This window comes from Lipotes vexillifer, unplaced genomic scaffold (genome assembly GCF_000442215.2).
Source record: "Lipotes vexillifer unplaced genomic scaffold, Lipotes_vexillifer_v1.1 scaffold514, whole genome shotgun sequence".
Taxonomy (NCBI): Eukaryota; Metazoa; Chordata; class Mammalia; order Artiodactyla; family Lipotidae; genus Lipotes; species Lipotes vexillifer.
Genome location: NW_006789975.1, coordinates 361,685 through 379,490, shown reverse-complemented (window position 1 = coordinate 379,490; position 17,806 = coordinate 361,685). Strand labels below are relative to the sequence as shown.

At 55.8% G+C, this 17,806-nt stretch overlaps 1 protein-coding gene across 2 annotated transcripts; it reads left to right on the top strand.

Moving 5' to 3' along the window:
* The first annotated feature begins 7,678 nt into the window (after positions 1-7,678).
* Positions 7,679-16,533, top strand: RNF44 (ring finger protein 44). Of its 2 annotated transcripts, XM_007463073.1 has the most exons (11): positions 7,679-7,974; positions 13,403-13,554; positions 13,825-13,953; positions 14,133-14,300; positions 14,708-14,881; positions 14,988-15,149; positions 15,232-15,356; positions 15,673-15,760; positions 15,849-15,970; positions 16,107-16,206; positions 16,410-16,533. In XM_007463073.1, the coding sequence occupies exons 3-11, from the start codon at positions 13,900-13,902 to the stop codon at positions 16,470-16,472; spliced, it is 1,056 nt and encodes a 351-aa protein (XP_007463135.1). In that variant the 5' UTR covers positions 7,679-7,974; positions 13,403-13,554; positions 13,825-13,899; the 3' UTR covers positions 16,473-16,533. The 2 variants fall into 2 exon arrangements, with proteins under 2 accessions (XP_007463135.1, XP_007463134.1); XM_007463072.1 differs by lacking the exon at positions 7,679-7,974 and having other exon boundaries at positions 13,448-13,554; positions 13,764-13,953; positions 16,410-16,472.
* The last annotated feature ends 1,273 nt before the right edge of the window (positions 16,534-17,806 follow it).

Sequence of the window (17,806 nt, the reverse complement as noted above, 5' to 3'; positions counted from 1 at the left end):
CGCTCTTCGCCATGGTGCGCGGGCTTCTCATTGCGGTGGCCTCTCTTGTTGTGGAGCACTGGCTCTAGGCACACGGGCTTCAGTAGTTGTGGCACATGGGCTTAGTTGCTCCACGGCATGTGGGATCTTCATGGACCAGGGCTTAAACCCGTATCCCCTGCATTGTCAGGTGGATTCTCAACCTCTCTGCCACCGGGGAAACCCTGGATCTATCTTATACTTGAAAGTCGCTATGAGAGTAGACCTTTAATGTTCTCACCAAAACAACAACAAAATGGCAACTGTGTAGGTGAAGGATGTGTTAACTAACCTCATCTTGGGAAATATTTTGCAATATACACATGTATTGAATAACATTGTACACCTTAAACTTACACAATGTTATATGTCACTTAGATCTCAATAAAGCCGGGGGTAAAATAAGGACAGACTACTGATACGTACCACAGGTTGGATCTCAAAAAACATGATGCAGAATGAAAGAAGGCAGTATTTATACAGTCAGCCATTCCATTGACATGAAGTTCTAAACATGAAAAACAAATCTATAGTGATAGGAAACAGATCGATAGTTATGACCGGAGTAAATTGACTCGAAGGGGGTGAGAGGAAACTTTCTGGAGTGATGGAAATTTTCTAGATCTTGATTGGATTTTAGTTATACAGAGGTATACATTTATGAAGAATGCACTAAGCTGTACACATAAGATTTATTTATTTTACTGTAGAGTTACAAAGTATACCCTCATTTAGGCTTTAATGTAGCTCTGATTTAAAAAGAAAAAAATAAAAACACAAACACAAACAAAAAAATCCCAAAAAACAAGTGAACTTGTTTGTTTAAAGGATGAACCAGAGTGGGGTAGAAAGCAGGCTCTGAAGGTCCCACCTGAGCAGAAATCCTGAGCCCTGTTGCTTCCTAGCAAAATCCCTTAGCTGGCTATGTCTCGGTTTCAAATCTATAAAACAGGGACAATAATAATATTCCCTCACTGGGTTGCTGGATTTTACGGACCAACTAAGTTAATTCATTTTAAGCACTTAGAATATTGTTTGGCACGTGGGAAGAGCTCAACAAATGCAAGCTTTAAAAAATAAATCGGCCTCGAGGTAGTGGGTCTAAAACAGCCCTCTGCAGAGGTGCCAAGTCCTGGGCTGAGAAAAGGGGGCCTCCTGAGGGCAGCCTCTGAGAGGTGAGGACTTCGGGGACTACAACTCCCGGAACGACCCAGCCGGAGCGGGGCGCGCTGGAAGTTGTAGTCCTTGCCGGCTAATTATACCCAAGGATGCAGGCGGCGGGGATCCCCTCTGGGACTAGGGATGCCCGGCCTGAGCAGGTATCAGCCACGCTCTGGTCCAGGCTAGCTCTAGCCATGGGCACACGCATTCTCTTATCACTAGTCTCCCTACCGCCCAAAGGCGGTATCATCGCTCACATTTCACAGACGAAGAAACTGAAGCTCAGAGAACGACACAAAGGGAGGAGCCAAGAACTGCTGACCCCATAGTCTTTAATCTTTGTATATCGATCCTTGACGCACACACACACACACACACCTCACACACACCTCACACACACACACACACACCTCACACACACCTCACACACACACACACACACACACACACACAATTCCGAGGCTGAGGGAGGGGAACAAACTGTCCGCGAAGGGAAGGTTCTTTGAACGACTACGGAGTCGTATTATCTTTCCTATTTAGTCACTCGCCAAGGGCACACAGTAGTAAGGGGACAGCTGGAAGGGCAGGCCCCGGACTCTTTGCCCTTGCGCGCCCTTTGCCGCCGGACACTGAGTGGGCGTGGCCGAAACACGCTCCTCCTCCTCCCACCCTCCGCTCCCGCGCGCTTAGTGCAGTCCAGGTACTTCCATACACGCGCGGGAGGGAAGGTGAAGCTGCGTAGCCGGCGTGGACCCCGCGCGCGCGTGCTGTAATTTATTTCATGTGTAGCCATTTTGGATTCCACCTTTAAGTGGTGTCTTATGATATGTGTTTTTTTCTTTTTGAAGTATGTCACTTAGAATGATCATACGCAACCCCTCCGGAGTTGTCGCAACTGGCCGGCTGCAGCGGGAGCGACGCGCCGGCCTCCCGGTGGGGGTGGAGCCCCGCCGCGGCCCCAGGTAACGCCCGGCCTGGACCCTGCGCCTTGCGCCCCAGGCGCGGGGCCAGAGAGACGGAGCGATAGGGGGCGGCCGCGGGCTGGCAGTGTAGCACAGGGACATCCAGCGAGGCCGCTGCCTGCGTCCGCAGGGCCGGAGCTCGCTGTCCCGGGACCCGGAGCCAGAGCTGCTCCGCCCGGTAGGTCTAAGGGCCCCAGTACGGGAGGCCCTGGGAACTACGAGTCCCAGCGTGCCCTGCGCCCCACTCATGCCCCGATCGCACCCCCTGGCGAGTGTCGGCTTCGGCTGGGCCCCAGGCGTCCGGGACAGAGCTGCAGTCCTTTGGCCTCGTCACGGCTGTCCCAAACACTTTACCAACGCTCCTTGTCCCAGCCGCTGGGGAATCCAGAGCGACCCGAGCCCTGCCCTGGGGCGGCTGCGGGTCCGGGGAACAGACTGCCGCGCGCCAGCGGCTTGGTTACTGCTTTGAGGGCGTAGGAGGGCGGGGGCTCCAGAGGGTCTGTGTCTTGTCCAAGGTCACACACCTTCTGTTGCCTGAGGGCTATTAAGCCCGAGTCGAGATGGTGTCGGGGTCAGGAAGGAGATGTGGGTGTAGGAAACTGGCCTTGGATAGAGGGAAAATGGGGAATTCGGCTGGACTCATCTCTCCCTGGGTCTGCCAGGCACCCCCACTCTTACAGCCCCCGATTTTCATCACCGGATGATGTGGTGATGGTACCTGCTCCTTCCTCTGCAGACCCTGCGGGTTCCAGTGGTGAGAGCTACAGCGGGGAGGTAGTCAGAAAGGGGAGCCCCTCCCAACGCCCTACCCTCAAAGCTCACACATTCAAGCTTAGACCCAGACCCAGAAAGCCAGGCAGGTACCGCCGAAGATGCACACACAAGTGAGAGCCACTACTGACTCATTGAGGTAGGTATAATCACCCCCATTTTACACCTGGACAAACTGTGAGCCTCATAGAGGTGGTGATTTCCTCAAGGTCACCAAGCTGATAAAAGGCAGAGCCAGGGTTCGAGCCTCGGTGGGCTGGTTTCAGAGGCTCTGTATTTAACCATCAGTGTATGCCTGCCCCCTCAGTAGCCTATAGGAGATGAACAGCAGTGCTACACACACTAAGTGCTCAGTAAATGTCATCTGTCGTTAGTGTTGTCATCATCCTGGTTTTACAGATGAGACTGAGGAAGAGTGAGACCACATAAGTGACCAAGTCTCAAAGCTGGAACTAGAGTGCTGCAGCCCTGAACCCAGACCTGGGAACACCTTTACAGACACTCTGCCCTCCCCCATATGCACAAACAGTCTCTGCTTTTTAGGGGAGACAAAGCTTGGGACTCAGGTGTGTTCAGGCCTGCCCTGAGCAGAGGGGACTTGGCAGGGGGCCTGTCAACCCCCAGCCTGGAGCGTGAGGCTCAAGTCTGATGCCCTGGGGTAGCTGGCAGGTCTGTGTCCTGAGTTGGCTTTACTAGGCTGTGTTGTGTTTCCCTGGATGGTCCCTCAATCTCTGTTCTGCCAGCTCCACTTGGGAAGGCCCTGCATCTGGAGAAGAGTTTGAGGGGTCTTAGAAAAAAGGAGTGGAGTACTTTCTGATCCTGATGGAGGGAAGGAGGCAGCCAGCTGTCCAGGTCTTAGGTAGGCAGATGGAGCAGGGGAGGGCTCCAGCAGGAACCGATGACCCCGCCTTCTTCCTGCCTGCACAGACTCCCTCCCGTCTCCTGCAGAGGAGGCCTGGGAGTGGAAGCTGGATTGTAGCATCCAGTACTTTGCACTCGAGGGACCGGGATTCAAATCCCTCTCTGCCACTCTTCCACTCTGGGATCTGGAGAGTCTCTTGCCCCAGGGCATCTGTGCTTTTGATTATTGAGCAACACTTGGGGACCCTGTGTTGGCATTTGCATTGCATGCACCAAACTTAATGTTCGTTTAAAATGTGATCCCAGGTTTGCCCCTTGATGGCTGTGTGACGGTGGGTGGATCATATCCTCTCTTGCCCAAGCTTCTTGGAGCAAACACTGGTACCTAGCTCTTAGGTCATTGGGAGGACCAATGAGATGATCAGGGTAGCACTTGCCCAGATCATGCAGAAGACTCTAGACCTTTGATTTCTCCACAGAGCTTCGAGGCAGATACCTGGGCAAGAGTGAGCCACCCCCACCTGGGCCACACTTCTGGGATCTGTGGCAAGGGGAGTCGTTTCCTTAGCCACTTTCCTCATCTGTGTAAGGTGAAAGTAACAGAACCTGCCTTCAAGGGGGTGGGGGTGGGGTGATAAGAATAGAGCACAGAGTAGGTATGCAGGCCATTGGGCCCACGTTGGGGTTCCAAAGCATAAGACTTGTCAATGAACCTGAGAGGGAAGTCCAGACTTCTGGCTTCTCTGGGAAATCTGGTAAAATTGAGCCTCCTTCCCTCTTGCTCCAGAGTGATTCTGCATGCACCCAGCAAGGTTTTTCAGAGGGAGATGTGTTATTGGCCTCCGGTCCTGGGGGGAACCCAGAGGTCTGTGGGAATTTACTGAGGGCCTCCCAGGGGCGTAAACTAGAGGGTCATGCATGAGAGAACACAGGGCAAGGATTTCCTGGCCCTGAAGCATCAGGGGCAAGGAAGGGCAATACAGAGTCCCTTCCTTGGGCATCCAAGGAAGTGTGAGCCAGGCCCTGCTGCGGGTAGGGAGAGCAGTCCCATGGAGATACCTTCTGCCATCCTGATGTGGTGTGATAATAGTCATGCCATATATTGAAGAAGCCAGCAGATGGTCAGGAGAGGCTCCGAGGAGGTAGCCTTTGAGCTGAGCCCCGAAGGTTGAGCAGGGTTTGGCCAGAGGTGAGTAGGGGTGTTGAGGACATTTTAGACTGAGAGAATGGCACAGTCAGAGGCTTGGTGGCTTCAAAGGAGTAACTGGATTGTGGAGTAGTTACTGGAGTTGCTTTCTGAGGGTGGGGAGTGGTAAAGGATTTTCACATTGTGGCCTTGGGCAAGTCACTTCACCTCCTTGAGCCTCAGATCCTCAATCATAAAATGAGACTGGTTACCCCAGTGGTGTCTGCCTTTCAGTGAAGGCTGAATGTCAGTGCAGTTAAAAATGCTGAATCCTCTTCCGCCAGGAGGAGATTCTTTATTTATTTATTTATTTTTGGCTGTGTTGGGTCTTCGCTGCTGCGCACGGGCTCTCTCTAGTTGCGGCGAGCGGGGGCTACTTTTCGTTGCGGTGCGCGGGCTTCTTGTTGCAGTGGCTTCTCTTGTCGCAGAGCACAGGCTCTAGGCGTGCCGGCTTTGGTAGTTGCGGTACGCGGGCTCAGTAGTTGTGGCACACGGGCTTCGTTGCTCCACGGCATGTGGGATCTTCCCGGACCAGAGCTTGAACCCGTGTCCCCTGCTTTGGCAGGCGGATTCTTAACCACTGTGCCACCAGGGAAGCCCAGGAGGAGATTATTGAGTGAGACACGAAGCAATCATGACAGGGTTGTGTGCAAATTAAATGGCATGAAGTGAAGGTCAGGGTGCATCTAGGCCTGAGTTCAGAGACAGAGGAGTTCAGTACAAGCTAGAGACTTCACAGCTTCCTATAAGAGGTGAGATGGGAGCAGAGCCTCAAGGGACAGAGAAGAGGAATGGATTGGTAGAAAGGAAGAGAGAGGGCATCTCAGGCAGGGAAGGCCAGAGGGAGCACTGCCATGGTCGTGGGAGAGAGGCTGGGGAGAGGTGAGCCTGAAATGTTTGGTCAGGCAGGGAAGGCCAGAGGGAGCACTGCCATGGTCGTGGGAGAGAGGCTGGGGAGAGGGGAGCCTGAAATGTTTGGTAACGGGGGCTTCCCTGGTGGCGCAGTGGTTGAGAGTCCGCCTGCCGATGCAGGGGACGCGGGTTCGTGTCCCTGTCCGGGAAGATCCCACAAGCCGCGGAGCGGCTGAGCGCCTGAGCGCCTGAGCCATGGCCGCTGAGCTTGCGCGTCCAGAGCCTGTGCTCCGCAACGGGAGAGGCCACAGCAGTGAGAGGCCCGCGTACAGCAAAAAAAAAAAAAAAAAAAAGTTTGGTAAGGGAAGCTTGTCTTGTTAAACACAGCCCTGAAAGCCAGGCATTAGGGAGCCATTGCAGGTTCTATCCCTACACAGGCAAGCAGGGGGGTGGTCTTAACAATGTAGGCACTTTGAACGTGGGAAGGATTTTCTGATTGCTTTTACAGAGCGAGAAAAATAAAAGGTTGGAAGGGATTTAGGAGAAGGGAGAGTTGCTGATAAGGAGATGGTTAGAGAAACGCAACCCCATTTATTCTCATGCACACGTAGTTTAACTATGATGGATAGAGTTTGGCATTCCAGGTAACATCTGTAGCACTGCATCATGAGTTTGATCTTCTGTCCTTAGAGATATGCAAACAGCGAGTGGGTACCATTTTCAGTCATTGTGTTGCTGGCTGCCATCCACATTGTGGTGTCAGATTGTTGCTGGTCTAAACAACACTTGGATAAGCATGTCTGTTCCCCAGCTTCCTTCTGGATTGTTTCCACTGGATACCCTTTCCAAAGGGGGATTTCTGACTCTAAAGTAACACAAGTGTTTTATGGCTTAAAATATTTAAAACATACTCTTTCACAGTAATTTTCTTTAGAATTTTCAGTAGGTTATACTGTATAGTTTTTCTTGTTTTGTTTTGTTTTTAAGGAGCAAATGTACAAAAGCGTATACAATAAAAAGTCTATCCTGACCCAGTGCTCTCCTCCAGTTCTCCCTGAGGACAGTTATTAATCAGTCTCCCGTATATCCTTCCAGAAATATTCTAAATACAGATACTGTATATATCCAATTTTTAAAAACACTGATACTGTTATACTCTGTTCAGTATCTTTCTTTCAGTTTTTAAATTTGGGATTATGAAATATACCAAAGAAGCATAGAAAATCACACACACACACCCAGCAACCCCCCCACACAGGCTTAACAAATGTTTAACATTTTGTGCTGGTATCTTGTTTAGGGCTGTGCTGGAGGTAACCCTATGTCAGTGCAGCTGCATACAGAGTAATCCAGTTATTGATTATATGCATAATTTATTTGACCTGTTCCCATCCCCGCCCCCCGTTTTTTTTTTTTTTTTTTTTTTTTTTTTTGCTATCTCTAGAGATAATACCCCACTTTGTATAATGTCTGCCTGGGGAGGCATCGAGGCAAAGGGGAACGACACTCGGCTTTGGCTTGGGTTCAAGTATCTGCTCGGCCACTCTTCCTCGCTTTGTAACCTGGGGTGAATGACACCGCTCTTGATTCTCTCTACCCATCTGTAAAATGGGCAGGTTGTAGTAATGCGTCTCATAATTGCTAGAAGGAGTACAGTAGAAAACTAAAGACTTCATTGGGTTTAGTTCCCCAATCCCCCTAAGCAGGGAGCTCTCCGAGGTCTCGCCTAGAGCAATTAGAGCGCGGGACGACTGCTGCTCCAGCTTCAAACTGTTCCCCGCCCTTTTCCCGGGCCACGCTGGGGGCGGTGTGTTTAAATGTCTCTGTGACGTCAACGCGAGCCGGGCCATTCCTCCTTCCCGACAAGCGTTAGCTTATTTGCATGGGTTGCCCATTACTGGTTCGTTGGGCAATCCAGCCCCTCCCAACTTTTTAAAGCCACCGCGCAGTATAAACAAGGAGATGCGAGGCAGCCAGGCCATGATGTCATCGCGGCGCAGTAGCTTTCGGGGCTGACGTCATCTCCGGGGAGGTTGCCGGCCCAGGGCTGTTAGAGCCTTCCTAACCACTCGGACTGGCTTAAGAGCCGCTCCTGCCCCGTCGAAGGTCAGGTCCATTGCACTTGTGTCCCAGGCGCCGTCCCGAGGAGGGGTCCATGACACAGTAAGTCCGGGCTGCGACTCTCCCGGCGGGACCCACTTCTCTGGCGGGGAAACTGAGCCTCAGAAGCATGAGTGATTTGTGAGTTAGTTTGCATAGCAAGTTAGAGTTACAGCCAATTTGTCTTGCTTACCGCGGGGTCTCCCATCTTTAGGTCAGACCATGTGGCCCCGCCCCTTTCCTGTGATGGCTGCGGGCACTTTAAGTGAGGAAGTGGGGGCGAGAGGAGGTTTAAAAAAAAAACTGCCTTCCAAGATGGCGGCCCACTAATCACGTGCCGAGTCTCGGCGAATGATTGGCTCTTGGCGCCCCCGAGGGGCGGAACTCAGCAAGGGGCGGGGCCCTCGCGGGGAGCAGCCGCCTACTGTTTGCCGGAACCTCCCGGCGCGCCCCCGCGAGGCCCCCTCCCGCCCGGCGCGCGACCCCGTCGCTTCGAATGTTGTGAATCAAATGTGGGGTTTGTTACATTCCGCTGCCGCCGCGGACAGTTCTTAAAGGGCCAGTCGCCGGCAGCTGCGCAAACCCGGCCGCGTCCTGCGCCGCCTCCCGCTCCCAGAGGGCCTGGGCCGAGAGACTGACCGCGCGTGGGCCTCGCGAGGCAGACGCCCGGCGGACGGACAACAAAGAGGGCCCCGGAAGGAGCCGGACTGCCCCCGGACCGGGGGGGTGGGGAAGGGAGCACATTGTTCCTCAGGGCGGGGGCTCTTAAAGGGTCCAGGCAGCACACTCCCACCCCACCCCACCCCACCCCCGCCTCCTGCCCAGCTTGGCCGTCCTAGATCGGGAACAAAGGAGTCAACGTGTGGCCAGGCGGCCGAAGGTGAGTCGGGGCCTGAGCCCCCAGCTCCCGATTTCCGCATCCCTGGAATTCCTGCCCCCACTTCCCCTGGGACTGAGGGCTGTGATCTAGCTGGCTCTGCAGGAGTTAATTACGGGCAGTCCGGAGGGGGGACGGCGAGGCCTCTAGAATCCGGTACCCCTCCCCACCCCCAGCGCCCCCCAAGGCCAGGCCGAGTGTCCCTTCTCCAGAGGCAGAGCGCTGAGGTTGGAGAGGAAGGAGCCGCCCCCTCCCCCTGCCGCCGCCACTTCCTTTGTTGTTGCTTTTGTCTCACGCCGAGCACATGGTCCGGGATCCTCGGCTCTTAAAGTCACAGCGCTCTGGCCCCGACGCCGCAGTATGGCCTCCAGCCCCCATGTCCCTCCGAGCCCGGCACAAAGGAGTGAGAGGGGGACGAGGGAGGCCCCTCTCTGGGCGAGTATCTGTACCACGTCCTCCCCACCCACGTCCCCAGTCCCAGGGAGGGATGGCTGAGGAAGCTCCCCGAATCCCGCAATCTGCTCCTGGCCCACTTTGAGGAGGGGCCTGCTCCTCAGGGACACTGGTTTCCTCCCCCAGTAATGTGACCACCTGGTTTTTTGCGTCTTGCCTCTTGTGGCTTTATTTGGGAGCTCTGGGAAGGAGAGATTTCCACTCCCATTTTACAGTTGTGGCAACTGAGGCTCACAGAAGGGAAGATTTCCTTGACCAAGGTCACCCAGGGAGTCTGGGCTGGCCAACAACTCTTAACTCGCAGCCTGGTGGTCCTGCTCTCAGCTGCCTCCAGGCACCACAGTTGGGGAGCTCTGCTTGCCCACCAGTCAGTGATGGGCCCAACGCGCCTCTTTTTTGAGGGGTGGGAGGGGGGCTTCTCAGCCTGCCTGAGTCTGCTCCTGTTCTCAGGGCCTGACTTGGCTTATCTGCAAAACAGTCCCTGTACCTGCAAACAGCCCCCAGGCCCAAATGATATGTCAGGGTCTCCCTAGACCAGGATGGGGATAGGAAGTAGGGAGTTGGCTGCCTCCTGGGGGAGGGGGTGGATGCAAGGTGCAGTCCCTGCTTCTGGGCAAGATTGGATTTAGGAACCCTCAAGACCCTTTTACGGAGACCTCACTGAGAGCCCAGCGCAGAGGAGGTGTGGTGAAAGGCAGAGCAGTTAGGTGGTGGCCTTGTTTGACCTTGAGCAAGTTGCTGCTCCAGCTCTGGGCCTTACTTGCTTCTTTCCACAGTAGGTCTAGTCAGGATGCCTGAAAGAGAAAGCTCTCCTGATCTCCTTTAGGGCCTACAGTAGAGAATTGGCATTAGGTAATTCTTGAGGTTACTGATGGTAATGAGAGTCAGGGGTTGAGGAAATCTGGGCCTAGGGGGCCAGCCAGGACTAATTCTGTCCTTCTTTGGCTTTGTGGTCTGCAGCAAGTTACTTTCTTTCTCCTGGTCTCAGTTTCCTCAACTGTGAAGTGGGTGAGTTCCCCATGGGCCATCTCTGTCTCCAGTCAAGAACCAGGGTCCCCTCCCATGCCAGCTGGGAGGGGATATTCCCTGAGGGAGTCGTGTTCCCCAGCTGCCTCCTGCAGAGCTTAAAATAGCATCTTTAAGCTGCTTGGGGGGTGGGAGTGAAGGTCAGCCTGTTGTATTTTCTGATAGTGATCATTCACACCTAAGCTTTACAAATCACTGCAGCAGCCTTTGAGCAGTCCTGGGAGGTGATTATTGGGCTATTCCCATTTTACAGATGAATAAACTGAGGCCCAGAGAGGGGAGGCGATGTGCCCAATCCTCAGCCAAGACTGCCCAGAAGTCAGGGTATTGTGTATAAGAATGCAAGGGTCAACACTGTCATCTTTGGCACCATCAGTCACAGCTAGAGGCCTTCTGTCTGGTGGTTGGGTTTCTCGGCTCCTTGCCACTTCCTTTCTTGAGGTGTGGGTGTCCTTGAAGAGGCTGGCCAGAGCAGATTCCCATGGGCCTAGGCCTCTGTGATTCTGCACCCCTGAGCCTTGACACTGCCCGGACTTCAAGACAGCCTGGCACAAGAGGAGCAGTTGAGGCCACTGCCATGTCCCAGTGCACTCACCACTCCAACTGACTGGCCTTGGACCTCACTTCTCTGAGCCTCAGCATGCCTACTTCTGAAGGTTGCTATGAGGACTTATCAGGATGGCACATGGGAAGTATTGTAGTTCTTGTTAATACTCCTCATAGGCAGGACTGTGGGCTCCCAGGATCTCTGAGGTCAGTTAGAACAGAGGTTCTCAAGCACCTGCCTGTGCTGTAGAAACTGCTGGGGAATTTAGTAGAAATCTAGGTGCCCTTGTTCCCCAACCCTCCAAAGATTCTGATCCAAAAATCTGGGGTGGGTCAAGAGTCTGTTGTTTCAGTTATTTAGGGGTTTCCTCTGAGTCTCTCTTGGCCTTTGTTTGCTGGCTGGATTAAGGAGATATATAAGAATGCAAAACTAATGTCTCCCTATAAAATAGGCACTAAAAAAAAGAGAGAGAAACCTTTAAAAAAAAAATCTCCAAGTGGAATCAAGGAGGCTGTGTGTGTACACATGAGTGTAAGGATATGCACTTGGCTCACACTGGGGGCTCACGACCCCAGTCACCTGTGGTGGGCAGGCAAGGAATGGGCCTGGGGTGGCCTGGAGAGAAAACTCATGCCCAGAGTGAGATGGGTCAAGCAGAAATGAGGGCCCAGTGGGACCAGATTTTCTGCTTCCTTCCCCCCGCCACACACACAACACACTGAAAGGACAGATTTTTTTATGTCCCAGTTTTTAATCATTGGCACTAACTTCACTGCTGCCAGACATGGCCTTAGACCTATGTAATTGGCTCTCCAGTGTGCATTTACCACATCAGGCCTGCCCTGTGCTGGACACAAGCTGGTCACTGGGCCCTGCCCACCCCTCTGCTAAGTGCTGGAGCCCAGGTTGGGTGGGAGAAATGTGAATTTCAGCTCTACTGTGGCTGTGGCCTTGGCCCCGTGCTGTCTTATGAGGTGAAGAGCCTCCCTTTCAGGCTCATTTTGAAAGTCAGGGCCCATGCACGTAAAGCCCAGCACAGAGGAAAGGAACAAGGTGTTGAGGGGACAGTACACCGGTTCCCTAGCTGTGTTAGCAGGGAGGTGACACTTAAAGCTGGGTATGAAGGAAGCATAGGAGTTTTGTTAGATGGAGGCAGGGTTCCCTGTGGCAGGAACAGCCAAAGGCTGGTCCTGTTGGATGCGCCCTTCAGCATTGCAGGGTCTGACAGGTTCCAGAGTTTTCCCTGCCAGGGCCTCATTCCAACCTCTGGAGTTAATGAATGGTCCCCCCAACTCTTCCCCCACCTGGACCCTAGCTCCTGCCCCGCCCCATTCTCACTCAACTTCCTCCCTTAGGTTTAGGTTCTTGCTTCCTCTTTTCTCAGCAAGCCCCACCTCCCACTTGGGGGCTGTGTTGGGTCAGGTTTGCATGCACTCCCCCCACACACAAAGGGCCTGGCTGCATGCCAGACCCACCAGTTCACCAGAGGTTGACTTCCTTCATCACGTCCTGCCAGAACCCTTGGGCTGGACCCCTTCCCATCAGCATCAGTGTGCAGCAAGAGGCTGGTAGTCAGCCCACCTCTCAGCTTTGACACTTATTGTGAGGCCTTGGGCAAGTCCTTTCGTCTCTGAGCCTCAGTTTTCTCTTCTGCAAAATGAGGCTAACAGTACCTTACTTGAAGAGTAGGTGAAGTCCCATTTGGGTAGGCACTGTGGGAACAGATTATGGAAAGAAAGTATACAGTCGGCCCTCTCTATCCATGGGTTCCACATCCATGGATGTAACCAATTGCAGATTTAAAATACTTAGGGAAAAAAATTCCATAAAGTTGCAAAAAGCAAAACTTGAATTTGTCACTTAACGTAGCATTTACATCATATTTATATAGCATTTACATTGTATTAGGTATCATAAGTAATGTAGAAATGATTTAAAGTCCATGGGAGGATGTGTGTAGATTATATGCAAATATTATACCATTTTATATAAGGGACTTAAGCATCCTCAGATTTTGGTATAGTGGGGGTCCTAGAACCAATCCCTCGTGGATACTGAGGAACGACTGAACTGACTTGGCTTAGACTGGGAACCCCGAGGGCAAAAACCAAGTCAGAACCACTCACCTGTTACTTGTGGAAGGAGAATTAGGCCCCAGGCCTGTTTGCAATCCATCTTGAGCCAACCAGAGAGAAGGGAGGAAGCTGGGGTCCCCTCAGGAGCCCCAGTTACCTAGAGGTCAGAGTTGTAGATCCCCACGCCAGGACAGGTTTTCCTGGAGACCCCACCCTGAGGGAGCGTTACCAGAGCCCCCTGGCCTGGAAGCATGCCGGCCAGCCCTCTGAACTTACCCTGAGGCAGACCCTGATCTCATTTCACAGAGCAGGAAGCTAAGGCCTGGACTCCCTGCAGGCCAAGCCTGAACCCTAGTGCCAGAGCACAGCGCTGCCTGGGGAGCCCAGGGTGTGGTGGGCATCAGTGGCCTCTGGAACCAGGCTGCAGAGGTTTGATTCTATCTCCCCAACCCCTAATGGAGCAAGGGACTGGACTTCCCTGTACCTTACTTCCTTTGTCGGTTTGCTTCCTAGGGTTGTGAGCCCTGGCCCAGCCCCTCCACCCCTCTGCCTCCCCTGATGCAGCCATGGGCTCTGGCAGTGACTAGGTGGCCGCCCTCTGCCCCTGTGGGTCAGCGGCGATTCTCTGCAGGACCCAGCAGCAGCCCAGGCCAGCTCTGGGGAAGGTAGGAGGGAACCTCCCAGTCCTGTGGAGCCCGGAGCCCCTGGTACTGGAGCTTTCAGCCTGGGCTGGGGCACAGGGGCCAGGGGGTGGTAGGGCACAGGTCCCTGAGCTGCCTTCCTTCCCCAGTGGGTAGTGACCTTGGCTTCTCTCCATGCTCTGTGAATGAGCGGCCCCCGTCAGTGCTACTGGGGCTTCCTCTCTGTGGTGCAGCCCTGGCCGTGAGGGCCCCCTGGCCAGCCCACCTACCCAGGATGAGCGCTTACCCTCCCAGCAGCCGCCGACCCGACCAGCATACCTCCCCGTAGAGGAGCGCCGAGGCTCGGCTCCTGCCGGCGGGAGCCCCCGAATGCTGCACCCAGCCTCCCAGCAGAGCCCGTTCATGGTTGATCTCCACGAGCAGGTAAGCGGAACCCCCCACACCCACGCCCCGCTGCCCCTGGCCTCTGGCGAGCTGGTCTGAGGAGCAGAGGGAGCAAGCCCTGACTTCACCTTCACCAGAGCTGGCCCGGCAGGGCTTTGCTTCTCACCTGGGGGCAGCAGAGTGGCCTCCCTACAGTTCCTGGGTCTCTCCTCCTGCAGGTGCACCAGGGACCTGTCCCTCTGTCCTACACAGTCACCACAGTGACGACCCAAGGCTTCCCCTTGCCTACAGGCCAACACATCCCTGGCTGCAGCACCCAGCAGCTCCCAGCATGCTCCGTGATGTTCAGCGGGCAGCACTATCCCCTCTGCTGCCTCCCGCCCCCGGTGAGTGAGCGCCTGGGCCTCCTGCCCCGCCCCCAGCTGAAGGCCCCAGGCACAGGCCAGTGTCAGAACTGAGCTGAGCTTACAGCGCCCATCCAGGCTGTCAGTGTCTGCTCGGCTCCAGGCCACAGCCCTGTCCAGAACGGCGTATGTGCGTTCACGTCCAGTGGGAGGGCACTTCAGAGTTCAGGGACCTCCCTGCTCCCAGTGCCTGCTTTATGGTTTGGAGTGGTAACTGTGGGTCTTAAGAGCAAGACGTCCTGCCTGGGAGGCCTAGGCCAGGGATGGATGGTCCAGAGGCCTTTGATTGGGACTGCTCGCTGGGTGGAATGGCCCCTGGCCCAGCCACAAGCAGACCCAGCCCAGAGCCCAGAAGAACATTCTCCAGCCTCTGCCCCCTTTCTCAGCAGCTGATCCAGGCATGTACCATGCAGCAGCTCCCTGTGCCCTATCAGGCCTACCCCCACCTTATCTCCAGTGACCACTATATCCTGCACCCTCCACCGCCAGCCCCACACCCCCAGCCCGCTCATATGGCACCTCTTGGGCAGTTTGTGTCGCTGCAGACCCAGCACCCACGTATGGTGAGTCTGAGCGATGGGTCTGATGCTAGAGGGGATGGCAAGTGGGGCAGGGAGGTGGGGGCTTTCCTTGTCACTGACTCTGCTGACCCACCCCTGCTTCTTCCAGCCCCTGCAGCGCCTCGACAGTGATGTGGACCTGCGGGGGGATCAGCACCCCCTGGGGAGCTTCACCTACTCCACCTCTGCCCCGGGCCCAACTCTGTCCCCATCCGTGCCCCTGCACTACCTGCCCCACGATACCCTGCACCAGGAGCTGTCCTTTGGTGTGGTAAGTGCCACTCCCCACCCAGGATCTAGGGTGACTGGGAGACAGGCCCATGGCTGACATGCACCTGGCCCCCCTCTTGCAGCCATATTCCCACATGATGCCCCGGAGACTGAGCACCCAGAGATACCGCCTGCAACAGCCGCTCCCGCCACCACCCCCGCCGCCTCCGCCACCACCGTATTACCCCAGCTTCCTGCCCTACTTCCTGTAAGTACCTGCACATCTGCCCCAGAGCTGTGGCGCCCTATTCTTCTGGGGCCTCTAGTGGTTAGACCCAGACACAGCCCCGTGGGGTCCTGGGGCCTCTCGAGCCACCTAGCATCCCCGCCAAACCATACATGCACACTCACGCTCACCAGCTGGGCTCCCTGCCCTACTGTGACATCTTGGGACAGACACTGGGGTCCCTGGTGTGAACAGTGCAGAGTTCTGGGCTTTGTTTCATGGCGGGAGTCGGGAGCAGCTCTGCGCCCCTTACGCCTACTGACCTTGACCCCGGGCCCGCGTACCTATCTCCCCCTAGCTCGATGCTGCCAATGTCACCAACAGCAATGGGGCCCACCATCAGCCTGGATCTTGATGTGGATGACGTGGAGATGGAGAACTATGAGGTCCCGTGGAGCCCTGTCCTGGGAGGTGGGGGCTTGGGGGACTTCCAGCCCTGGTTGCCACTGACCCTCCCCTCCTGCACACGTCCAGGCCCTCCTGAACCTGGCAGAGCGGCTGGGAGACGCCAAGCCTCGCGGCCTCACCAAAGCAGACATCGAACAGCTTCCATCGTACCGCTTTCATCCCGACAGCCACCAGTCAGAGCAGACGCTGTGAGTGCCCTGCGCCCCCTCCTGTCTCTCTGTGAGCACAGATGGGTTGCGGTCTTCCCAGGGTACCGCTTCGTGCTCTGCCGCGAACCTGCCCTCGCCTTCAGTGTGGGGGTGACGCTCTGTGCCCTCCTCCCAGGTGTGTTGTCTGCTTCAGCGACTTCGAGGCACGACAGCTGCTCCGGGTCCTCCCCTGCAACCACGAGTTTCACACCAAGTGTGTCGACAAGTGGTTGAAGGTAACGTAGCCACGCCCGCTCCCAGGTGTTCCTGGTGTAGTGAGGGAGGAGGGTGGACTGGAGGGCTTCCCTTCGTGTCCTCTTCAGCATCCAGAAGTTCCGGCTCCACTCAGGGAGCCAGGTCCCCACCAGGCAGCGGAACAGCCCCGGATGGGATGGGGGTCCGGTGAGAGTGGAGCCTGATGTGCGGCTGCTCCCCCCAGGCCAACCGGACGTGTCCCATTTGTCGGGCTGACGCTTCCGAGGTGCCCAGGGAGGCTGAGTGAGGTCCACAGCCATCCAGGAGAACCCTGCCCAAAGCTCTGGAAACTCCGGGGGCCCCGGAAGGCCGGGGAGGGCGTGGCCCAGGCCTGCCCTGCCATTCCTGCCTGCATCTCCAGAGCTGGTGCCAGGGTCAGCCCGAGAGAAGCCCCTGCAATAAGCCCTTGCATTTGCCAAGCTCCAAAGACTCCCTCCCCGTTTGCCCACCAGTCTAAAAGACACCCGCCAGGGAGCGGCCTGAGAGTCCCTAACTCAGTCTCTCCTGTTTGCCCTCGCGTCTGTCTCCTTTTCTTGCCGGCCCTGGGAGCCAGGGGTTCATTCCCCTCGTGTGGCTGGTGGAGATCCTTGGCCCTGGGATGGGCAAAGGGGGTGCTGTCCTCGGTCACCTGGTCTCTTGCACTGAAGTGGTGTGCTCTCTGCTCAGGTGGCACTGACAGGCGTGGACAGGCAGTGGCAGGAGGCCAGTGGGTTCTCCTGCTGACCCCAGACAGACTCAGGCAGCCAGCCCCACCCAGGTTGCTGTGGGGTGGGGCTGGCTCCCTAGAGGACCCTCACCTCGGGTACAACATTCCTGCCCCAAGCCCAGGCTGGAGGGCATCAGAGCCAACCTCCTGAGCAGGTGGAAGGCAGGGACGGCATGTGTCCTGAGGGGGCCTGGACCAGGCCAGGGAGAGTGATTTCCTGTGTTGCTGGTGGCTGCCCCTGCCTGGTGGTGACAGGGCCCAGACCCATGCCCCATCTCCCCTCTCTGTCGTTTTGCATGAACGTGAGGAGCAGCAGTTTTTGTTTATTCATTTGGCCCGAAATCACGTGTAGGATTTGAGGGTGTGGATTTTTTAAACAATTTCTTTTCTTTTGGTTTAATGCGCGGGGGGGCGGGGGTGTATAGGGACCAACCAGGACCAAGTGTCCAGGGGCAGGGAATGGTCTGGTGGTGCCGCCTGGTCTGCATGCATGTGCGCGGCTGGGGTGGGGCCAGGCGGCTGGCGGTCATGGGTGGGGTTGGGGGGGCGGGGGGGGGTCTGTGCTCAGCTGATAACTGCCATGCACTGTACTGCACACGTCCCCAGAGCCTACTGGGACCCTACGCTTTTCAGGGCATTTCTCCCTCTAGCCAGGGCCTGTCTCCCACCTGCCTGGGCGTGTCTCCTCCAGGGAAGTCCCAGGGGTACAGGGTCCAAGGAGGATGTGGACCCCGCCTCCAGGGGCCCCTCCCAGCCTGAGCCCTGCCCTCCAAGACTTGGAGGAGCCCCCGGAGGGTCTGGCCGAGCTCCCTACCCTCACCCACCCGGGTCCCATTCTGTTTCTTCCTCACCCCCCGCTGGGGTTGCTGCCCCGA